At 42.2% G+C, this 25623-nt stretch overlaps 1 protein-coding gene across 5 annotated transcripts in view; it reads left to right on the forward strand.

Annotated features, from left to right (window-relative positions):
* Positions 1 to 25623, forward strand: part of RBFOX1 (RNA binding fox-1 homolog 1) — a 1177605-nt gene that overhangs the window by 300031 nt on the left and 851951 nt on the right. For all 5 annotated transcript variants that reach the window (XM_032392249.1, XM_032392251.1, XM_032392258.1 and 2 more), the window contains one exon: positions 9502 to 9549. In XM_032392249.1, coding sequence (XP_032248140.1) covers positions 9502 to 9549 — 48 coding nt within the window. The remainder of the gene's footprint in view (positions 1 to 9501; positions 9550 to 25623) is intronic.

The following is a 25623-nucleotide window of genomic DNA, read 5'->3' on the forward strand; positions in this document are numbered from 1 at the left end:
CTCATGTAAAAACAAGTGCGATTTACATCTAATATGGGTAATTACTTTTACAGTTAATTAAAAGCGCTCTCATTAAACCCCTGCTGTGATGCCAATGCATAGCTCTTATTTGCAAACAGACCCTTGGTTTGAGCTTACCTTGGTGACATGCTGCTCCTACCTGAGAGGGGGCTGCCTTCCTCGGTAGCAAATTTAATTGTGCTGAGCCAGCAGCCCTGGGCTGCCAGGGTTCCTGCCAACTCTCTCTTGTCCCCTGATAACTAAGCTGCAAAAAACATAGGATGAAGAGAACAAAATAATTCATGGGGGGGTGAGGGTGCAGTCTTCAAAGAAAGAAGTCACAATTCTAAGATGAAAGACCTGCTATCTTTATTTGCTAAAGATGGGGCTTGGGAATTGTTTTGTGGTCTTTCTGGCTTCTACAGCTCTTTCCTGCTACCTCTCTCCCAAAGAAAATATCCCATAACCCATCCCCCACTTAAAATTCCTCTCAAACATTTATAAAGTCAGAAACATTGCATTCTGAGATAGCCCACTAAAGTAGATTCTACTCTCTTGGTTGAATGGATTTATGTTGAGATCTTAGTTTACATACTTTTTTTTTTTTTTTTTTTTTGCCATTTGTATGAATTCAGGCAAAACAGCTCTGAAGTAAATTCTCAGTCTTCACAGTCAGATTTAAACTTCCTGTTTTTGGAGTATTCTGTGCCTTGAAACAGGGATCTCGGTCATACTGAACCTTCTTAAACACATACTAATAAAATGCTTTCTCAAATTAACACATTCCTGGTAAGTAATTAAAGCTTATTAATTAAAGCATACAGTCATTTGAGACTTCAATTTTGAGGGAGCAGATAGATTATAAAATTTCAAGAAGTTTACAGACTCCGTGAATGGGATGCTCTGGTAATAGTGCTTCGCGCTTTTCAGTATTTTACAAAGTTATTTGCTTCCATCTGCTGGCGCTCTGTGAGATTGCAGGGGCTGAGCAAATTTGTGAATGGAGACCTATGAAGTGGATAGAATATGTCAGTACAAACGTTTTCTTCTATTCTTTATGTATTCAAGTGACCTTGTTTGAATCTTGGTCTTTTGAGCTGAATGAATACACACTGAAGAATCCAGCAGGAAGGCATGCACGACTCCAAATTTGTACCAACTGTAGTTACGAAATAACAGTTACTCAGTTTTTTTTTTTGTTTTTTTTTTTTTTCCAAAAAACGTTGCGGCGCAATCGTTATCCTTAAATAATGCAATTGAATTTAGAATATTCGTCTAAATATTCAGATCCAAAGACAAAATATGGTATAGAGGAAAGCATAAAATACAAAGCAGGTCAATTGGTTTCAATCCCTCTTACATCATTTGTTATCAAAGCCAGTGCCCTATACTCTTTGATCCTCAGTTTTCTCATCTGCAAAATGGAAGCCCTGGGCCAAGTGGTCCTACAACTTGTATTTATTTTCAAAGTTTGAATCTCTGTGAAAGTAGGAAAAAAAAAAAAACACATTAGAACCCAGGTTGTAGTAAATGTTCTAAGTCCTAGAATCTCAACTCATATTGGTTAGCTTCTTTTAAGTGATAAGTAATTGTTATTTGCAGAACAGAGGAAACTTAAGTGTCCAAACTCTAGAAGAATTGCTGTTGAAAAGGAAAAGATCTATAAATGAGGGGAACAGATGCCACCCCAAAATATGCCTTTTTAGCATAAGGGTTATTTGGGGATGATTACTTCAGGGAGGCTGCAGAGTCAGTAGAAGTTGTCCTTTTGTGAGAAAAATATTTACATTTATAAGAGATATCCCATTGGTAAGGGTGTCTCCCTTCCTGTACCAGGAAGAGAAGGATGACTCTAACTCTCCAGAAACTCTCATCAGTGGAGGATACAGTGGCTTAAATCTGCATAATAACCTTACCCTTTTGTGTTTTGCCTGATAATCTACCATAATGGGCCAAATCCCTACCCCAGCTTCTTTCTTTGCTTTTAGCTAAAGATGGTATTTTTGATGGCCCGGGCCATTTTGGGAGTTACTCCTTTTTTCTGGGTATGTCCCATGTATATAAGAGGTGTAAAAGTCATTAAATTTCTGTTTGTTTTTCTCTAGTTTATCTGTCTTTTATTATGGGGGATATTAATGAAGAAGCTAAAAGGGAAGAGGGAAACTTATTTTTTTTCTCCCTGCATATTGTTGGTTTAGAATTTAAAATGCACTTTTGAATTCTTTTTGCGTTGTGATATCGAAATGTACTTTTTTGGTAATGTTATAAACTTCCTTGTCATAGCATTTATTTTCTGTTTGAAAAGAAAGAGCAAAACACCTGGATTTCTCCCCCAGTAGAAGGGTAGTTGATCATAAACCCTATTTGGGTTTGTCATGAATCTTTGACTGTGTCTCCCCTGATACAGGAAAGATGTTAGGGCTTGGGGTCCGAGAAAGAATTCTTGAGACATGTTGGTACAAAAAGGGGACAGGATGTGTGGTCAGAAAGAGCTACCCTGGTGTCATGAGGGGTGCCCAATTATATACTTTCAAGATGGGACGGGGTTAGGGATAGCATAAGTCTCTAAGGAATTTGGAAGCAAGGTTTCCAGGACCTTGAGGGGGCTAGCTATTGTTGGGAAAAGGTCATTTATTACTGTCTAATAAAACCTGAGTCATGAGACCCTTCAGATGTATATCGGTGGGTCATATGCTTGGGGATGATTACTAACATATATCTTGGGGGAGAGGAGATAAAGGAAGTTTCCAAAGGAATTTTTATATGTTAAAGTAGACTTACAGGATCCTGGGGGTCAGGCTAAGATTGCCTTTTGCCCTCAGCAAAGTATTAACATTGAGGCAGCTGAGTTCCTAGAGGAATGTCTTTCTGTCTGTTTCAAGGACTTGTCAGTGGGCTGTAAGTAGTAAGGAGATTTAAATTTTTTTTTTTTTTTTTTTTTTTGCCTTTGTTTCCCACATCATCCATCAGCTCTCGAGAGATGTTTGAAACTGTAGGTGTTTCCTTTGAAATGCTCTCTGGGACTTGGTGAGTATCTGAGTCCAGGAGAACAATGCCATGTCAAAGATAAAATGAGCTTACTTTATTCTCACGTCCAATATAAGCACCCTGGTCTTTTCTCTATATTGTCTTTCCAGGGTTGATACCTGAAGTCATTAACACAGATTCCAGGGACTGTCCTCTGAAAACACAAGGGTCCATGAATGTAACAGCATGCACCTGCCCTGGCATCTCTTGTATAAAGGGGTTTTTCTTTTCCCTAGGGCTTGGATTACATGGTGTGGTCTCTGGATCATGCCTTTCTTTTCTTCGTGATGAGTAGGCAAGTATCAAACACAAGAGAGTCACACTGGAAGCTCCTTGAGGCTCTTGATTAGTTTTCCTGTGGCTTCTATAAAAAATTGCCACAATTTGTGGCTTAATACAACAGAAATGTATTTTCTCACAGTTCTGGAGGGCACAAGTCTGAAATCAAGATGTCAGCAGGGCTACTCTCCTACCAGACTCGCTAGGAATGAATCCTCCCCTTGCCTCTTTCAGCTCCCGGTGGCTCTGGGCACTCTTTGGCTGGTGCCATGTTGCCCCAGGCTCTGCCTCTGTCTTCACAGGGCCATCTCTTCTCTGTCTCTTAAAAGGACACTTGTCATTGAATTTAGGGCCCATACAGATAATCCAAGATGATCTCACTTCAAGATCCTTAATTACATTTGCAAAGACCCTATTTCCAAATAAGGTTACATTCACAGATTCTAGGGGTTGGACATGGACATACTCTTTTGAGGGTTACTATTCCACCCACTATAGACTCCTAGCTTCTAAATCCTCTAAGGCCTCCAGAATCCCACCGGCAGACATTTGTCCCCACCTGTAGACAGGGACCTTTAACTTCTGGGCACTTCAGAGCTGTGAATGATGCTGATACGTGATCCAGGATGATGGTTCTCTGCACTGTGGGCATAAATAACCCTGACCCACAAAAATCATCAGAAACAACTAACACACAAAATGCAGAAGAAAAGAAGTCTCTCTTGGGAGAGAGAACAGCTTCTGAAAAGAACAGACACACAAGTGCTTTGATGTCTAAAAGCCAGAAGAACTCAGTAGACTTGGAAGAGCAAACTTTAAAAATAGAACTCTCTTTAAGTTCTCAATACTCTACTCAGAACGAGGTCTCACAGAGACATTTGGAGGATGCTGTCAATGACAGCTAACGTTTATTGGTGACTCGCCATATGCAGACATTTACATGCATTAGATATGCCTGACAACAAATGAGGTGGCTCTCATTAATTTACAGACGGGGAAACTAAGGCACCAGCCCACACCTAGTGTGGTGCAGAGTCCAATTACGTGAAGCCAAGCAGTGTGACTCCGTAGCGTGTGCAGAATCCCATCTGTTGCTAGCGATTGAGTCACTATTTGGAGTTTTCCAGCTACAGAAAGGAGAATGCCTGGCTTCTGTAGGGAAATTGATTGCTTGGTGATGAGTACATGGCTCCAAATTCATACTTAACACTTAAGTAGTTGAGCTGTTTTCCAACGAAGTCATCAAGTGGGGCTGAAGTACTTACTTGACTATTCTGGTTCGGAAAAGGTCAGGTCGGAGCCCATCCAGAGACACCAGCTCTACGTGGAGCAATCCGAACAATAATTTGTTCCCGCCAAAGTGACATTTTTCCAATTTGAGTCCAGCATTGTTCAGAAGCAAGTGCAGTCCCCTGTGGTGCCTCCCGCGTAGATCTGCAGCGGATGACAAACCAACAATATCATCTATATAAAAAATCCAGCATGGGTTTAGTAAATTAATCCTGACAAGAATAAATTGAATAATCTTAGGGAAATGGCAAGAGCTCTGATTCTGCCAGATGGCTTTTTTCTGTAGCTTGTGTGAGTCCTTGGTGGCAGATTAAAAACAAAAACCTGCCTTTGGCTTATTGATTTTGTTAGTTAGTTGATTAACACCTGCCACTTCTTTGTGGGTAAATCAAAATTGGATATGGACTCTTCCCTGCAAACTCAACATATTTTCACTGGAGGAAAGAAAAGAAATGCACACTTCCCCTGGTCAGAACAACCTAAAACAGACAAGGAACTGCTTTTTCTTGCCTTATTTCTAGATGGCATCTCCTGGGTTTAAAAATAATTCATGATTTTCATCATTCGCATACTGAGTTAACCTCTATGTGTCTTAGTGGATGAATTCAAAGAGAGTTCTCAGTAAGAGTAAGGGTTCAAGGTCAGCCAGGGACCTCAGCCATTAAATCAGGGGTGTGAGAAAACCATGACCCCAAGTCCTAAGAGTGAGCCTTGCAGATCATCTGGGAATCTTGTCTAGTCAGCTTGGGCTGCCGTAACAAAATACTACCAAGTTAGAGACTTAAAACAACAGAAATTTATTTTCTTACAGTTCTTGAAGCTGGAAGTCTGAGATCAGGGTGCCAGCATGGTCAGGTTCTGGGGAGTACTCTTCCTGGGTTGTAGACAGCACCTTCTCTCTATGTTCTCACATGGCCTTTCCTTTGTGTGTGGATGCAGAGAGAGAGGGAGCAAGCTCTTTGGTGTCTCTTCTTATAAGGACATTAATCCCATCAGATCAAATTTCCCCCTTTTATGATCTCATTTAACCTTAATTACTTCCTTAGAGGCCCCATTTCCAAATACAGCCACACTGGGGGGTTAGGGCTTCAAGCTCTGCATTTTTGGGGAACACAGTCATCGGTCTACATGCTTATTAAAATGCAGATTCTGATTCAGTACATGTGGGGTGAAGCCTGAGATGCTCCATTTGGGGCACAGACCCCCACTCTGAATAGCCAGTTCCTCGTAGTACCTCTATGTCACAGATGAGGCGATCAAGACTTCGAAAGGCAAAGACATTTACCTCAGCCGCACAGCCGTCATGTGATGGCACCACACCTGGGATGCAGGTGTCTGGCTCTGCACAGGAACTGCTAACCATGACAGTGTCCTCCAGTGCTTCAGTCTTGAGCTCCCAGTGGAACCCCTGGAAGGCTTGCTAACACACAGATCTCGAGTATATCACCAGGTCCGGCCCCAGAAGATGCATTTTTGAATAGGTTCTCAGGTGATGCTGGTGCTGCTGATCTGGGGAATCACACTTGGAGAATCACAACTGAGCCTCTTCTCTAGATAATTTTGCTTTAGATGTCCCTCTTGCCCAGAGAAAGGAAAATGACGAGACATGTGGCCTGAATTATCCAGACTGACCAACCGCCTCGACTAAAATAAAATAAAAGCACCTGAAAGGAATGCAGAATACCTGGTGTTAGGAGCCACTTCCAGGTGTAGACTTAAGCTCCATCGTTGTGTGGCCCAGGGCGGGTTACCTAATCATTCACCTCAATTTTCATATGGTAAAAACTAAAAGCCAACCTTGTTTGGTTGGGGGGAGCTCAGAGACAAGTCTGAAAAACACCTGCCATAGTTCCTGGAGCCAAGGAGGTGTTCAGTCATTGCTCATTGTTTCAGTCCCGTTTCACTGATATTAAAACCGTCTGTTATATAAAAAACAGAATCTTCACCTTATGGTGTTGTCTTCTTTTGTTCCACTCTTGATTCACACAGACCTAGAATTTGTTGTGCTTAATAAATCACCGTGGTGATAGGCTTCCACTTAATCCACCCTCTCCTAATGACACATCAGCAGGGTAAACCCAGCTACTTCTTTGTGAGAGAATAAATATTTCTATAGACTTAACTTACCCCAAACTGAGCCACTGTTGTTTGCAGACCCCTACATCATCCTGCCTCACCCATAGTACCCCCCATCTCCATTGCTAGAATGTTCAGTCCAAAAACCTTGGCATGGTCCTTGGCCTCCATCTTTCCCTCATATTTCACATCCAATCCTTTAAGACATCTGTTCACCCCCATCCAGATTATTTTTTTTTTTGATTTTTTATTTTATTTGAGAGAGAGCGAGACCAGTGGGAGGGGGAGAAGCAGGCTCCCCACTGAGCGTGGATCCCACAACCCTGAGATCATGACCTGAGCTGAAATCAAGAGTCAGACACTCAACCGACTGATCCACCCAGGTGCCCCACTCCATCCAGATTCTGACCACTTCTTGCCGCCTCCCTAACATCACCCTTCCCAGCCACCATCATCTTATATCTGACCTCCTGTAGCTACCCGCAAAGTGGTCTCTCCTTGTGCCCTTGGCTCTCAGTTGTCTATCCTGTTAAAACAGAAGTCAGATCATGTCTCTCCTCTCTTCAAAACCTCTGAGTGAAGCCAAGTGCTGGCCAGGACATGGAGAAATTGGAACTGTCATGCACTGCTGGTGGGAATGTAAAATGGCGTAGCTGGTATGAAAAACAGACGGTTCCTAAAAAAATTAAACATAGAATTAACTGGTGATCCAGCAATTCCTCCTCTGGGCATATATGCAAAAGACTTGAAAGCAAGGACTTGAACAGATACGTGTACACCCATGTTCATTATTCACAGTAGCCAAAAGGTGGAAACAACCTAATATCTATCCATGGATGAATGGATCAACACAGTGTCATATGTACATACAATGGAATATTCTTAATCCTTAAAAAGTAATGAAATCTGACACATACTACTACATGGCTGAGCCTTGGATAAAGACATGCTAAATAAAATAACCCAGACACAAAATAGCAGATACTTATGAGCCCTCTTCTATGAGTGTTAAACACTGAAGTGTGCCCTACCCTCAAATTCGTATATTGAGGCTCCAACCCCCAATCACTGTTTTCAGATATAGGGCCCTTAGGGAGGTAATGGAGATTTAAAAGGTCATAAGGGCCCTAGTTTGACAGTACTGGTGTCCTTCTAACAAGAGGAAGGGACACCAGAGACCTTTCTCCATGCACACAGAGAAGAGGCCACAGGAGGGCACAGAGAGAAGGTGGCCATCTACAAGCCTGGAAGATAGGTCTCCGACCAGAAACCCACCTTGACAGCACCTTGATTTTGGACTTCTGGCCTCTGGAATTGTGAAAAAAATAGATTTCTTTTATTTAAGCCACCCAGTCTGTGTTATTTGTATTGGCAGCCCTAAGAGACCGGCACAGTGAGGTCCCTAGAGTTGTCAAACTCACAGAGACAGGAAGTAGACTGGTGGCTGCCAGGGGCTGGGGAAGGGCATTAGTGTTTATTGGGGGGCAGCATTTCAGTTTGGGAGGGTGAAAAGTTCTAGAGGTGGAGGGTGGGGATGGTTGCACAACAATGTGAATGTGCTTCGGACCACTAAACCATACACTTCAAATGGTTAAATTAGTAAAAGCTGTGTGTATTTTGCCACAAGATCAGACAAACAAATAAACCTCAAAAACAAACAAACAAACAAAAACAACCCTGCATAGTTCCTCACTGCTCTCAGAATAAAAGCTAACATCCTCCTCTGATCTCATCTCCCAGTATTTTCCTAATTTACTTCCCTCCTGCCACCGAGTCCTCCTCCTTCCTTCCTGCAGCTTAACCACGTCCTGATACTTTGCACTTGCTCTTCCCTTGCCTGAGAGGCTCTTCCCCCAGATGGCAACCTGGCTCATCCCCTAACTTCCTTCATGCCTTTGTTCAGTTGCCACTTCTCTTGAAATTTAAGATTTTATTCCCCATGCTCACCATTTCCATTCCCTTCTCCCTGGTTTATCTGTCTTCATAGTACGAATCCTCTTATAAAATTAAAAAATACCGTTTATTGATGTTTCTTTTTATTATCTGTCTCTTCTAGCAGAATGTAAGCCTCATCAGGGCAGGACTTTCCATGTGTTTTGTATGTTACTGAGTCTTCCTTTCCGAGAACAAGGCCTGGCAAGCAATAAGTGCTGAATGCCTATCTTCTGAATGCATAAGTAAATGAGTATTTCAGGAGCTTGTGTGTGTGTGTATCAACCATGTGTCTAACTGGTGAATCCCTTGAGGGTAGAAACCACGTTTTTCTCACCTTTACATTCCAGAGCAACATGAAAAAATGCATAAGAAAGTTAATGTGCAATAAATATGGATGGATGGGTGAACCCATGGATGAATGGTTGGACAGATGATGGATGGATAAGTAGATGGACAGAAAGATTAAAAAAAAATAGATGGTGATAGTTTTGTGTTGAAAGGTGGTAGATTTGACTATCCTAAATCTGGAATGAGAGAGAGAAAGATACTAAGTCCAAGTGAGGGCAGTTTCTGCTGATGTGAATAAAGGTGTCGGGGGGGGGCATATTCTTTTATGAGCCATCAGCTTCTCTTTCTTGTGGCCTCTGATCCATAGCTTTTGCCTTCACCCCACATCTGCATGTAATAAAGCTTAGTTATGACATCCATATGTCTCTAATGCAAACACCAGGGCATATACTTCTTAAAAAGGCTATAAAGAGCAATGGCTTGAGAAACAACCATGAGGAGCGTGGGTTTTTTATTATTTTAAAGGGCATTTCAACGACACTCCTGAATGTTCCCTGACCATAAGTCTGACTCCTGTTCTTTCTCTTTCTTTTCTCTTCCTCTCAGGATATCAAAGCAGATTGCAATACCTGTGTGGAAATAGAGGACAGAAAGGTGAGTCAGTATTTTTCATCTTTTTGGTTTCAAAAAAAAAACCAAGAACCCTATGATTTAAACCCAAGTGTTTAAGGCTGGACGATGGCTTGCAGCAGTGATTCGTGTACTGATACTAGATGCTTAAAGACAGTCATACTTTTAAATATTCGTCTGTGTTACTCTGATGGCTTCAGTGAAGAGTGCATAACATAATTAAGTATTAAATATATTGGTGCCGATTTTTATTTTAGTCATATGCTTGTCTTCAGGAAAATAGCTCATTTATCCTTAACTCATTTCACCTTGTTATTGAACATCATTAGTGATTATTCTGTAATATTACATATATGATAGCATATACAATATTGGGCTTTCCAAGGTGTGTCCCTATATTTGATCTACAAACTTTGAGAGAGAGCCTGCCTCAGTTACCCTCATGACACATTTATGTGAGCAGCGACTTTCTATGGCATAAATCTATTTATGTGAGATGTTTGGGGGCCTTGGGGAGGGGAGGTCCTTTCCTATATTTTCAGAGTCCCCCTGCCCTCCATTCATCTTCCTGTTACACTTGGTGTGGATCCCCTCAGGAAAAACAGCTGTTAGACAATTGTTCTCCATGGTCTGTGCTTATTCACAAGAGTTCACAGAAGTTTCCCTGGTAAAATGCATCCAAGCAGATCAAATTTTACCTTTAACGCCTTGGATCCAAAGAGGTCAAATAAGTGAATTGAGGGTACATATCTCCTGGCTACTTTTGACATCATTCCACAGTTTTGAAAGATGTTTCTCTCTGCAACCATACCATTGTCAAACGCACTTGTTATTTCAAGCAGAGGTTTTCAGCCCTGATTTTGTGATAGCTCAGTCATCTGCTGATTAATAAGGTGGTTGAGGACTCCTCAAAACAAAATTTGCTTTTAAATAAAGGGCAATTGTCATGCATTATTTTAAGAAGTGTTAATCTCCTCGTGTAGAAAGGAATAAGGATATGGTAGCTGAGATTCAGTCCGCGTGATCCTTAGGTCGGTTCTGGTTCTGGGTTGCTCTCTCATTTGCAGGCAAAGGCATTTCAATTCGTATTTGTGTCCACCATGTATTTGCATGCTGGCATACTTGCAGGTGTGTGTTTTGTGAGTTGGACAAATGGAATTTAGGCTGAACATATGTCTACAGTCTTTTTTCATCCGTTCCTACCAGTTGTGCCGTGGGTCATCTGCCCCAGCTGCTCTGCCCACATCAGAGTGAAAGCATGTCGCCTGCCCTGCTTCCTAAGTTTGGGATGCCTCCACTTCCCTTGGACTTCTGTGAAATTCACAAACATGTTTCTGTCCAGTATTTTTTTTTTTTTTTGGTACCTTCTTTGCCAGTAGTGTTTGAAAGACACCAGGAGACCTGATACTGTTAAAATAATATCAGTTCCATCACCCGAAAGATAAATGAACAGCCAGGATAATCTCTGGGCAGTGAAAGCTGGCCACATGGCTCCATTCTGCCCACCCAAACTGCCGCTGGTTCATACATCATGGTGATAAGGATCCCCCAAGTCTGCGGATGCCTCGTGATGCTTACTGGTAGGAAAAGTCATATCCGTACACGGTTTCAACTCTTCAAAAAAAAGAGTAACACACATGAGTGTGCACACACATGCACACACGCATATGCATTTCTGGGCTTTGGCATAGCCTGTGGGGTTGAGTCAGGTCAGGCACTTCAAAAAAAGCCTCATCTCTAAACAGGTTCACCTGGTGTTTCCTAAACACGAGTGCTCCTGCCTGAGGACACGTGAATTAACCAAACCCCTTTGCGTGCAGTTCGTTGGTGATGACTCGTAGCAGTGCTATAACTCTCATGCCCCCCTCCGTTTTGACGGCCTTCTTCTCTAAGGACTTGTTACTCCTTCTGTCCAACCAGAGAACTTTTCTTCCTCTTGGAATTCTTTCCGGGTTTTTTTTTGTGTGATTCTTACATTTGGGCGGTAGCTTCTCTGGGTCCCCTAATGGGGCTGGGGGTGGGGGTGAGGTGTGGGGGGTAGCTCTGTCCATCGGGGTCTTGTCTCCTAGTGGAAAAGTCCGCCCCAGTCATCCCAGAGGGGCAGTGGCCCCACCCTCCACAGAAGAGTGCAGGCCCCGCCCCTGCGTGCAGAGGTGTGGCGGGAGGGCACGCGGGGACACAGCAGCCGTGGCATCTGGAGTGATCTTCATCCAGGCTCTTGAATGCACTCTGGGGCTTCTGTCACCCTGACGTATAATTATGAAATTTCACCATTGGAGTAATGACACTTGCTCTTGCATGTGCATGCCCCTCTCCACTTAATCCGAAGGCTTCTGGCAAAATCAGTAATTTGATAAAGTAGAACTGAAGTGATAAGAGATGACAGAGGTGCCGAAATGATAAGTCAGCCTGCCTCTGAAGACGCAGCCCTCGGCCTGCGTGCATGTTGACGAAATGCTGAGGGCTCTGACGGCAAACCCGCAGTGGGTTCTTTCAAGCTCAGTTTCCTTTAGTTAGGAGAGCTTCGCATGGTGTCTGTGGGACTAGGTGGATCCCTGCGAAACCTGTTTATGATTTCCTTTTTCATTTCCCTTTCGCTTTTCCTTCCTTCCTCTCTGCCTCTCTTCAGTGTATTCTCTACATATGGATATTTTTGTGTGCTCACACCTGTGCCTCTGTATGTAGTTGAGTACCTTCTGGAGAGAAGGATTTTAGAAAACAAGCTCTCAAGTTTGCTATAGAGTCTAATAGGGTCTCTCCCTGCTGCCCCCTCCAATTTCATGCCTCATCCCACTCGGTAGGGGCGTTTACCTTGAGGTGAATCATTTTTTGCATTAACTGAATCTCAGACCAGATATAATGATGGAAGATAAGCAGTGAATCGCAAGAGACGGAGAGAGCACTCACCCTAAGAAGAGCAATAACATCACTCTTCTGGTCTGCGCACTGTCTGGTTCCGTCTGAGACTGCTGACCGAATGAGAGAATCGTTCTCCCCTACATCTCTATATTTCTTTATTCTAAGTGCCTGTTTTCCACCGGCAGACATCGGCGAGGAGCTCCTTGCCCGGTCGTGTATGGACAAATGCATGGCTTATATTGGGGTGTGCTTCTGTTTCACGTTTCCTTTTTGCTTCCAAGCCCACCAAATCACAGAGCCCCCTTTCTGGCCATTTCTTAGAGTCATCCAGAGGCTGTCACTGGGAGATCTCAAGGGCTGGAGGCATTTTTCACCCTTAAGTGGGAAGCAGAGCTCAGATTGTTTCCTCCTGAAGGTGAGTGCCGTGGAGCTAATGCAGATTTAGCAAAGGTGATGCGAGGTAGCCCATCACTCGGAGTGGCCGTATGGCCTTGCAAAACCGCATGCATTTGACATTTACAGTACCCATGTTGCTAGTGGGGAGCTAAGGCATTTAAATTCATTTTTATTTGTGGTGTAAAGTCCATCTGAATTCCAGTACTATTATGAAGACTGCAATTCAGGTGATGGCAGAAGAGGCGGATGGATCAGCCGGGGGGAGAATCTGTCAGGAGGAGATGAGAGCCCATTTGTCAAAGGCTATAAACACAGACAGCCCTTCCTCTTCTCACTTATCGCCTGGCCTGGTGCAGCTAAACAGTTTCAGATCTGCTATGAAATTGCATGGAAGGAGTTTGAGCTGTTTTCAAAGTTAGGGTGACTTTCAGATTGGATCCAGTTGGAGCTGCGATTGGGGTCCATAGTAGATGCTGTCTGCCTCGGTTAACCCTTAGCGTTCTGACTTTTCCCTTTTATGAGACTTGCTCTGGATCAGGACTCTTAAGTGCCTTCTGTATTCTCGGCACTTACCTTGTATCAGTCTCCATCTGCCTGTGTGTGAATTGGAGATAATACAATTCACTTGAAAAGTTGATTTGAGGAGTTGATAATACCATAATACATATATATGTGTATATGTATCTATATACATATAGATATATACACACACACCATATATATACATATATATATGTATATGTACACACACACATACATATATATAATGCCTGGCACAAAATAAGAACACAGTCAACTGCATCTACTTTTATTTTTGGTTTTGCTAATGTCCACACCTATAGGCATCACATGTCATTTATAATTAAATTAAAAAAAAAAAAAAAAAAAAAAACATGAGTCCCCCAGAAAGTGTTATGGAGGCTCACAGAAAGAGACCACCAGGGGACCTAGAAGGCTTGGGGTATATTTTACAGAAGAAGAGATGCTTGGCCTAAGTCAAGAAATAAACCCACCCGTATGCCGGGTCCAGGCAGGAATCCTATGTTAGTGAAGGGAGACTGTGGGCCAACATGAAGCCATGGGAACAGCAGTGAACTCAAGAGGAGTGGCCCCAAATGCAGGGGCTCTGATATAGCTACCTTTTGCCAGGGGGAATAATATGTTCAGTGTTGCCAATTTCTAAGCCAATCTGGAAATACAGATTTTAATGGAAAACTACTGATCTTTAAAACACTGTGCAAGTCAAGAAAACACATATGCAGAAAAGATTCAAGAGACTTGAAGGCTTGAGACATGAAAGCTAAATCTCAGTGGATTAGGAAGATGTGAGTATTTTCAGTGTCTGTTGAAGGCCCACCTGGCAGAGGGAACAGTGAGGGCAAAGACAGAGGTGTGAAAGCATGTGGCTTCGGGTAGGTCCAGACCCAGTGTGCAAGTCTGAGAGTGGCCAGAGGGGAGACTGGAGCAGTGAGTGGGTAGAAGTTTATGGAGGGTATTGTTTGCCTTGCTGATGGATCAGGGCGTTGTATAAATCTCTCCTCCCAGTGGAAGGAGAGTGTAAGGGAGGGCAGGTCCTTGACAGAGGAGGCCAGAGGTGTATGGAACCAAATAGGTACTAACGCACCAAAAAAGAAGTCCCGAGGAAAGAGGGAGAGGGGACAGAGCCCAGAAACAGAGCCAGAGGCTGGGCCTTGGTTGAGTGCAGGGATGAGCGAAGGGGAAGGCTTTGCCGAGAACAAGGTGAGGTCAGCCAGGACTCAAAAATAATGGTGCTGGGTTCCCAGCCAGATGTCCTCTTTTTAAAGATGTGTGGTGGAGGAGGACCGTGTTTTCCTGTGGGCCAGTATTGCCACGTGTGCGGCTCAGATTTCATATGATAAATGAGGTACCTTCAGGTGGCTCGTGGACATGGCATCACATCACTTAGTGAAGAAGTGTTGAAGTTATTGTCTTGTCAGTTATTTTTCAGACCCGGGGATTGCATCAAGGAGACTCAATTTGGTTGGTGTTTTGTTTTGTTTTTAATAAGCCCCAAGGTCTCGAACATTTGCTAATCTACCTTTCTAACCAAGAGACCCAGAACACTTGACAGGCAGTTCTTAACATGTAGCTATAATTCAGTAACATTGTTTTACTTTTGAATTAGGCTCACATTCTGTATCTGACAAAGGATACTGCCCTTTCCATTTACTTCAGTATACAATTTTCTTTTACAAAATTCTACTTAGGATCATCTTTTATAATTTTAACATATTCATTTAGAACAAAAGTGAGTTGATTTATTGAAAATCAGATGGATGTCAAGAAAGTGTATATATGGATTGCAAATAACTGGAGTTTAAGAATCTGTTTTCAGATGGTGGGTTTGCAGTCAGGGGAGAGATTTGGGTTTGCATTTGGCGAATTTCAAACTCCGCTGTCTGCAAGGGGGACTAGTTGGGGGCAAGGATGCAATCAGGAGTCAAGACTGGAATACAGACAAGAGGCCAGGAGTCTGAGCTAGAGCCACATAGGGGACAAAGAGGAAGGTCTGAATTTGGAGAGAGTTCATCAGACCTATCCACGTGGTTTGGTGACCCTGACCCTGGGTCATGGACAGCTCCATCCAGGGACATGTCAGAGGCTGCTCAGCTTACGTATCTGCGTACAGCTGGCTGCCATGAGGAGTGAAGTTGATCAACATGGACAATAAATTAATCTCCTGGATTTCAGAGGCTTAGATGCCATTGAGGTTGAAAATGAGCATAAAGCAGTCACCAGGGTTGCTTTTCTATTAGAACTGCTCTCTTGCTGTGGGGATAGGAGTGGATTAGTCCTCTGGGTTCTGACAGGCAGAACAAAGACAGAGGGGAAGGCATGCTCCTTACTCGGGAGGGCCTCTCCCTGCAATGGGAAGCATTCATGGACGAGTTTCTCATTAAAGACTGAAATGAGATACTCAAGGCGGACAAGGGCAAAGACTGCAGTGAGCACCATTTGGTGAGACTCAGGATTTGTCTGGGGACTGGATTTCTTTTCTGCTCCAAATGTCCTTTGTTTAAGGCTGATTATGTTTATGCATTAAATGGGTAGATGCTCCAAGATTCCCCAAAGCTGTGGAAATGAAAATTAAAGCATCCCTGAGAAATGATACTTGAGTCACAGTTGAAGGCAGGGAGAGGAGTAGAGACTCCTGGGTGGCGTAGAGAGATGGAAGTGTGGAGGAAGAAGCGTGGCATAACTCAGGAACTGAACAGAGTTATGTGGCTTGAGATGAGGCTGGGAAGCAGGCAAGAGCCATCTAAAGCCTTGCAAGCACGGGAGTACTTCGTCCAGTGTCATAGAATGCAATTGACTTTACATGGAATGTGATCTGATGGTGTGGAAATAATCAGATGCATAAAAACAGTCCCATTGCCTATGGTGTCCACTTGCTCACAGCTTATACTTGACTCCTAAGACCTCTAGCAGGTCATCTCTGGTCCCACTATCTCTGGCCCAAGAATGGGGTGGGGTCATGTGACACCACCAAAGCTTTTGTGTGGGTTGCTTACCTTTTCTATGGGTGTTGCCTTCTTCATCTCATGCAAATTCCTCAAGACCATGAATCTTCTTCAGATTATTAACCATCATTCCTATCAGACAAGGCTGTCATTCCACATAAGTTCATAGCCACTACCCGGCCTGTGCTTTGGATGTGTTTGGGGCAGCAGGTTATTCTTGCTGGCACCATATCTGGCCATCTAGCATTGCATCGGCAAAGCGACCCACATTTATAGATTTGCCTCTGTTCTTTTGAGATATTCATGAGACTTGGTGTGTATACCACAATAGACCCCATCTTATCCTTCTCTCTGCTGGGAAACCAGGCACGCTGACAGAGAGCTACACATGGAGCACACCGACAGCCAGACTCAACATCATTTCTACTTGGACTTGGTGTCTAGCCAAGAGTAGAGATGATAAATCCCAGGGTCTGGAATTATGTGTGCAGAACCTCAGATAGGGGATGGAAGTCAACTCTGGAGAGGACACCCCCTCCCCCCAAAATTGGTTGCTGCCAAGAAATCTTTGGCATTTTTGTTCACTTCTACATAATTTATTTCAAAAGACAATGTAATATGGTAGAAAAGAGTTTGGGAATCAGATCTGGGTTTGAATCCTGGTTCTGGCCTTAGTTACTAGTTGCAAGATCTTGGGAAAGCCACATTAGCTTCCTGATCCACAGTCATACATCTGTAAAATGGGGATAGATAATGCATGCCATGGATTGTTCTTGTGGGCTGTATTAGGACATCTTCAACAGCACAATAGAAAACCAATCTGGGTCAGCTTAAAGATTAAAAAGAAAAAGACAGCTGTTGGGTCAAATAACAGCAAAATTGGGCTGTCTTCTGGTATAGCTGGATCCTGGTGTTTAAGCTCAGATGAGATGGTGAAAATGGGGACCACTAGCTACAGGCTTAAATTCTACCTGCCAAAAGAGAGAGCTTCTTTTCCAATGGTTTCAGTACAAATGTTGGGGGTGATGTTTATTGGCTTAATCCGAGTCAGTTATGGAAAGCAGTACTCAGCTTGTCTGTCTGCCTTCATCCACATCCAGAAGTCGGTTGGGCCCCAACTGAACAAATTAAATGGAGTACAGTAGAGTCTCTAAAGGAAACCTTGACTGAATGTTTTTCCAGAAGAGAAATAGCAATTGACCTAGCTTGCCTCGAGCACTTACTATATACTAGACACTGTTTTTAGCACTTTATGTACATCCTATTATTATTTTTATTTTTTTTTAAGTAGACTCCACCAAGTGTGGAGCCCAGTTCAGGGCTTGAACTCATGACCCTGAGATCAAGACCTGATGAGCTGAGATCAAGAGTCGGACGCTTAACCAGCTGAGCCACCCAGGCGCCCTTATGTGCATTCTATTATTGAATCTTTATAAAGATCCTTTAAGATATGTACAATATTTATCTCCATTTTGCAGATGAGAAAACTGAGGGAAGGAGGACTTAACTAACATGCCTGAGATCACCCAGGTAGTAAGTGTAGGACGGATTTCCGACCCAGGTGGTCTGCCTTTGATTCTTAACCACTGACGATGCTACTTCTGCTAAGGATGCCTCACAGGAGAAAACAATAAATGGTCTTCGCTCAACATGCTCAGTGCCTGGCACACAAGTAAATGGTCACTCTGTTTTTGAGAATTACTGTAACAAAGCCCTCGAAGGAATAGAAATAACTTGGGCCATTGCTAAATGACATTCTGCAGTGCATCTCTGCATTTAATTTCCTCTTAATCACTCCTCCATAGGTATTATCTTGAGGTCCTCAATGGCTCTGCTTTTTGGAATGATCAAAATGTTCGTGGTTCCAGTTAGTGCTTCACTTCTCTGCATGACTGAGAGTTATTTTTGTAGACAAGAGCTTCTTACTCCAGGATGGGTCTCTGCACCTGCCTTTTATATTTTATCTGCAGGTTAGCTGATGCTTTCTCTTTTACTGAACTTTGAAAATGAGGCGTTAGTCATACTTTCCTCTCTCATTGATTTTAGGGAAATTTGAAGGTGGTGGTGGGCTGGGGGTTGAGGGGAGGCACATAAAAACTGGAAGAGCTTCTAAAATGGATGTGGAATGGGGTTAAATTAGCCTCTGATGGGCCGGAAACTCAAATGACAGATGAGGAGGGGTGCTGGGCACACTCAGCAGTAGGATGGGCGAAGATGTAATGCATAGAGTGCGGTGAAAAAGCTACTGAGATAGATCAGGCCATTTGTCTGATACACCCTCCCGTCAGCCTTGAAGTTGGCTTTGGGAAGCTAGTCTAAAGAATCACGGGTATGAACAGACTGGTTAAGAGCTTTAGCTCAGGATTCTCAAAAGGCCTGGGTTTGCACCCCAGCTTGGCAACTTAACCTCTCAGATGCTCATGTTCTCATGTAAAATGGACAGAGTAAGAGTAGAGACTTTCTGGGGTTACTGTGGGACTCATTGAGCTAATTTACTTAGGGTACTTAGCATCCTGGCTAGGCAGAGGATATGCCTCCAGTAAATGCAAGCTGCTTTATTACATTCTTACATTTGCTTTTCTCCTCTTCTTCTTTCACTCTGGAGTCAGTTTCTTAGATCTCTGGTGGGATCAGAGAAGTTAAGTAAAACTGGCCTAGGACCAGTTAAGTACATAGCAACACAAATAACAAAACTGAAACTAGATACCAGGTCCCCAGTTATAACTCTAGAGTTTTGTATATCCTGCAGGTACTTACCAGTCTGGTTGAAGGTGCATGGAGAGGGTTGGAAAACATGCCTAAAAGTGTAGGCCAGTGATTGGAAACCAGATTTAATCTCTGGTGTCAACTCAGATTGATTGATAGTGTCTGCACGGAATGCTGTGTTGATGAGGAGTCTGAGCCCTGGGTTCTACAGGAGTGCATGATTGATTAGTGATGTCTGACAAGGGTGAAGGAGTGGGAATTACAGTATGTGTGCCAGAAATAGGTGGTTCCTGGCCTCGAATCTGGCAACAAACCCCCAAATGCTTTGTATTTAAGCCTAAAGATGACGAGAAGACAGACACTTCATGCCTCTGTTGCATTCTTTGTTTGGTCTTTACTTTTAAGCACTCCTGTTTCTCTTGTTACAGATTTGCAATCCATCAACGCACTGGTATTTTAAGAGATGGTGCATGGCTTAAACACAATTTAACACATAAAAGCCTTATGCCAGACACCTATGGCCTCACTTTCCTAGGCCCTTGGGAAGCCTACTCTATTTGATTACTTCTGGTGATAACTGACCTGACTTCAGCCTCAGATAGGGTTTTTAAAAGTGTGATTTATCTATAAGATATTTGTCATCTCTTTAAAAAAAAAGATATCTGTCATCTCTTTGCATTATGTATTAATTGGGTCTGAATTGCTTACATTTTAATACCATTAATTATAGCTGTTACTTTCATTTGTCATTTATTTTACTTAAAAGAAGCAAGTCTATTTTTGTATAATTTTTAGTGATACTTCTTTAAACTCTGAATTAAAATGCATTTAGGAAACACCTAATTAAGTGCAGAGCTAGTTCTCTAGAGCAGTTCTGTCATCTTCTCCTCAAAAAAAAAAAAAAAAAAAAAATAGCCATAGGCTTCTTTTGTGATGAGTGGAGTGAGTGTTAATTAATTTTTTTTCCTCTTCGTTGGTGTGTTTTATTATCTCACTTCTTGATGTGTGATTGGTGACTTTATGATGCTTTAGATAGAAAGCATGTCCTGTCCAAATGTGATTTATGTTGTCCCAGAACTTTTGCACAGTTCAGCTGAAATTTTCTTCATGTTGATCAAGGTCAGAAAACCCAGGGATTATACCATCCATCTTAGCAGCTGGAGTGCTGAAATAATTTTTGATGGAACTTAATGCAATAGCAACAAAATCCAAAGATAGGTTGGGGAAGACATGCACACATGTGTAAATTCACATATGCACATGCATATACAAGCACAAGCCCATGCATGTGTTATATTGAGTTTTTGTCATTTTAATTGGGCTTTTTTTTTTTTTGGCCTATTATAAATTAGAATTTATTTTTGAATAAAGTCATCAAAAATGCAGTATCTTTTATGTGCCATTGCAGACTAAAAACTATCAGAATCTACAGGTCAACCAGAGGTTTTTAATATTTTCTTTTTAACCTGAAGATTTTCAGGGCGCCTGGGTGGCTCAGTCGGTTAAGCATCTGCCTTCAGCTCAGGTCATGATCTCAGGGTCCTGGGATCGAGCCCCGCGTCGGGCTCCTTGCTCAGCGGAGAGCCTTCTTCTCCCTCTCCCTCTGCCTGCCGCTCTGCCTACTTATGCTCTCTCTCTGTCTCTCTGTCAAATAAATAAAAACCTTAAAAAAAAAAAAATTAACCTGATGATTTTCTGGGTGGATTGGAGGACAGATTCTTTAGAACAGAAAATATTTCAAGCTTAAGACATTCCAGCTTTTGGTTAAGGGAGCATATGTAGGGAAGCAAATCCTGGTCATGAGGCATGCTAGCAGGATGACTCAGCCAGGGAGGCTGATAGCTTTTGCCAGGCACCTGATTTGGTTGAATCACTGGTTCCCAAGGTATACAGAGAATCAAGTCAAGGGAGTAATAGAATTTTAAGTGTATCTCTTGCATCCCCTCAAAATAGTACCCCACCCTGCAATAAGGAAAAAAATATACAGTTTCTAATTTGATCTATTCCGATTGAGTTTTTCTGTTGATCCAATACATTAACGTGTAGGTGGACAAATATTAATTTTACCCTAATGATAGGAGTGTCTTCATGGGGAAATCATAAAAGCTTGAGAGTGATCACTAAGGAGCTAACAGAAAATTCACACAAAGGAAATCATAAATAGGCTCAAACTCATGGTGAACACCTGTCTTTGATAGCTGTATGAAAATGCAAATTAAAGCCAGTGTGAGATACTAATTTCTGCCTACTAAATAATGCTGTATTGATATGAAATTAGGAATATTACCTTTTCCCGTACTAGCAAAATTGCCATGAAACTGGCTCCTGCATTCTTTACTGGTTATACTGCAATTTGGTGGAACTCATTTAAAAACCAGAGCACCCATACCTATGATCAACCATGCAGATAATTAACTCCTTTGACCCAGTCTTATTCCTATGAATTATTACAATTGCCCAATCTTAAGGGAGTGGCTTATTATGTTGAGTATAGAACATGATGGAGTATAATGCAGCTGTTAAAAGTGATTAATAGGCTTGTGTCAGAGGTCCATGGAATAATAACTGATGTGATGTTGAACAAAAACACATCCCATAAGATAGCATGGGCTTCTGCTATGGTCACGTATAAAATTCACATGGAGAAGGAGAAATATTTATGTTTTTCAATGTTCAAACACAGTTTCATTAATTTATGATTTGAGAATTAGAAAATAAGTCATTGTGTTGGTTAATTTTATGTGTCAACTTGATTGGCCATGGAATGCCCAGATGAACTATGGTTTCTGGGTGTGTCTGTGAGGTTGTTTCCAGGTTAATATTAGAATCAGTGGATTTAGTAAATTAGATAAGTCTCCTGAAGCTGGGTGGGCCTCATCCTCCATCCAGGGTCTGAATAAGAGAAAAGGCAGAGAAAGGAAGAATTTGGTGTCTGTGCCCAGCCTCCTCCCCTCACTGATTGAGCTGGGAAGCTTCATCTTATCTCTTTGGCCCTCAGGCTGGGATTTATACTATTGGCTCCTCTGGTTCTCGGAACTTCAGACTGAGTTGGCCACCAGCTTCCTGGGATCTCCAGCTTGCAGATGGCAGATCATAGGATTTTTCAGCCTCCATAATCACATGAGCCAATTCTTCATATTAAATCAATGAATTTCTCTCTCTCTCTTTCTTTTCCTCTCCTCCCCCATAGCTATATCTACATCTCTATCTCTATCTCTATCTATCTCTATCTCTATCTCTATCTATCTGTCTATATCTATATATCTTCTATTGGTTCTGTTTATCTGGAGAACCCTGGCTACAGTCATAATGGAAGGAATGGAGTTCCTCCAATAGAAGATGTGCAGGATTAAGTTTAGGGCTGAGTTTGGGCATGTTACTTAACCTTTCTGCATCTCAGATTCCTCTTCTGCGAAGAGATGACAATGATACCACCTACCTCTTAAGGTTATTGTGAACTTTATCCATAATGTACCCCAATTGCCAGTCCAGTTCTTGGCACATAGTAATTATTGAATGCATGGTTGTTAATAGTAGTAACATCACTGGGGTGCCTGGGTGGCTCAGTCGTTAAGCATCTGCCTTCGGCTCAGGTCATGATCCCAGGGTCCTGGGATCGAGCCCCACATCGGGCTCCCTGCTCCGCGGTAAGCCTGCTTCTCCCTCTCCCGCTCCCCCTGCTTGTGTTCTCTCTCTGGCTGTCTCTCTCTGTCAAATAAATAAAATCTTGAAAAAAAAAAAAAAAGTAGTAAAAGCCATAACAACAGAAATCATGATAAACAATTTATATTCCTGTTGAGAATTAGAATGAGGTAAAAAGAATATCTAAACAAGACACCATAGTCTATAAGAAGTGTCTCAAGTGAAATGTTACCAAGGGGCCAAACATATGAAATCAACAGCTGTCCCATTGCTGAGTGGTCCTTGAAAGAATCTTATATTTTATTTTATTTCATTTCGTTTCATTTTTGAAAAGGATGAGTAGAGTTCACAGGATTGTTATCCAATACCTGGCTAAATCTACTGGGAAAACATTACTAATTCAAGCAGGTAAAATTTTCCGGATGAATGTGCTTCATGATTTCTGAAATGGGACCATCCGGGATTTGTAGCAACTTGGAAAATGATGGATGGGACAATCACAAAGAGAGAAGCCTGCCACATCCTGAGACCAAGCATCCTTAGCTGTTGCCTCCAACCCATTGGGTGGAAGTTTCCAAGTAAGGGTCTCTAGGCCCTTTGTTAGTCATGAAGCTAAAGCAACTACTGATACTCTTGAAACATAACTGTCTAAGTCAGATCTATTTCAGCCCTTAATTTGGAGGCGTGCCTATGTATTTTACTAGAAGTCCGTTTTGGCAGAATTATCAAGGAAATGACTTCAATTTCCTGTTTCACCTTGCTCATATATGTCATTCAAAGACCACTCTTCCAAATAAGTTGGAGCCCTTTGTTTATCAGCCTATCCCAATAATTTTAAGATTCCATAAAACCACTTTAAAGCTGCTGAGATGACTAAGAAAAGATGATGGTAACTCTCAAGTATCCATATCAAACAGGTGATTTTTAATGCCTTGGTTATTTGTTTCCTTATACTATACGGTCTATTACAGGTGTGACATTATTTGGAATCAGTGAAGTTATCTAACAGTTATTAATCACATTCGAGGTTGAGGAGTGTAGGTCTGACTCATCTGGTTATATCAGGATTGGAGGCTAAGTTAGCATTAGATAAGAAGTTGACAGTCATTTTTCATTTAGTTTCTATACATGAATCACTGAAAATACTAGGGTCATTGGAACACAGGTTCTCAGAAACTCAAAATTAATTTATTGATTCCAGGTACACCTGGATCCAGGTCCTCAAATGATTCCTTAGGGAGCCTTCTCCATCTCTTAACTCTGCTTTACTACTTTCCTTGGGTTTGGCTTATGCCATGAAGTGGTGGGGGCACTAGTGGCTCTAGAATTATGTCCTGAGTAATTACCTCCTCACTGAGATGAAGCCAGTCCAACACCAACAATATGGGATCATAATGGGGGAAGGATAATCTCCCCCCACCCCAAAGAAAAGCTACAGTGTTTCTTATAGAGTAGAATGGATATTGGTTAGGTAAAAGCAGCAATTGCCTTCACAGAGCACAATTTCCAGATGATCACCAGTCTCTAAAATTCCCTGGTTGATTGCTTTCTGGTCTCTATCTTACCTAATCTCCCCACCTTGCTCCATCTCTTTTCCACCCACATCCCTGCACAAAGCACAAGGTATTCATCAATCAGAAATGTATTCAGCACAAAGAAGTATGAAATGCAGGGCTGACCTGCTGGACTGGACTCTAAGCTTTAGGACAGACAGGGGTGCTATGTGTTGCTTACTCAGCAGAGTGCCTACAGTAGAGTAGAGGTTTTGAATGAACACAAGGACAGAACTTTATGGTCAGTTGAGGAGATGAGGTATCTATATTCACATGAAAAGCCAACATACAAGTCTGAACAGAGAATGATAATAGTCAAGTCAGTGATGGAGGGGAAATTAGTTTTAGACATTTATAGGAGAAAATAAACCCTTGCTGGAGGAAGTGCCATATCAGGTGGACCCTGCAATCCTAGCCAAGCTTCGAAAGCATCTGCATAAATAGAGAACAAAGGAAAGGGGATCTAGAAAAGAAGACAGTATAAGCAGAATTCCTTCCTTTAGAGACATATTAAAGAAATAGCACTTTGGGATTATTATAGGAAAGATGTCAGAAATTCAACTGTCTCTTGGCTGTAATAGAAATACAGTTCAGATTGGCGTCAGCTAAAAATGTAATTGATTAACTCCCTCTACTGGGTTGAATAATGACCTCCAAAAAGATATGTTAGAAGTTCCAACCCCCTGCACCTGTAAATGTTGACCTTACTTGGAAATACATCTTTGGAGATGTAATCAAGTTAAAATAAGGTCATATTGGATTGCAGATAAAGGTACTAATCCAATGGCTGGTGTTTTTATAAGAGAAAGGAGAGGGAGATTTGGATATAGAGACACACACTGAGGGTAGAGGCAGTATGATGATGGAGGCAGAGATGGAGAGATGCAGCTACAAGCCAAGAATGACAAGGATTGCTGGTAACCACCAGAAGCAAGAAGGATTCTTCCCTAGAGCCTTCAAACGAAACATGGGTCTGTGGACACCTTGTTTCAGACTTCTAGTCTCCATAACTAAGAGATAATGTATTTCTGTTTTTTAAGCCACCCGGGATGTGGTGATTTGTTATAGCAGCCTTGGAAAACTAATACACTTCCACATCTGCAAATCTAGGAGTATCTAGCTTCAGGGATGGCTAGACCCAGGTGCTCCTAACATGTCATCAGGAATATACCTGTCTCTATATCTAAGCTCTGTTTATCTTGGATTTGACTTAATTTTTGGCAGGCTGTTACCAAGTGGAGCAAAATGGCTCCAGAAGATTAATTCCAGATTTACCTTTGACCAATTTCATGAAAAAGTCCGAGGCTTGGTCAGGGTTGGGTCCTGTGTCTATTGCTGAACCAGTTCTTGCTGACATAGGCATGGGATGCTGTCTTTGGCTAGGTCTGGGTCCCAAGTGCATTGTGAAACTTAGGGCAAGTGTCAGCTCCACATGGACTCCAAAGGAAATGGGAGAGGAG

Source organism: Phoca vitulina, unplaced genomic scaffold, assembly GCF_004348235.1.
Source record: "Phoca vitulina isolate PV1807 unplaced genomic scaffold, GSC_HSeal_1.0 scaffold66, whole genome shotgun sequence".
Taxonomy (NCBI): Eukaryota; Metazoa; Chordata; class Mammalia; order Carnivora; family Phocidae; genus Phoca; species Phoca vitulina.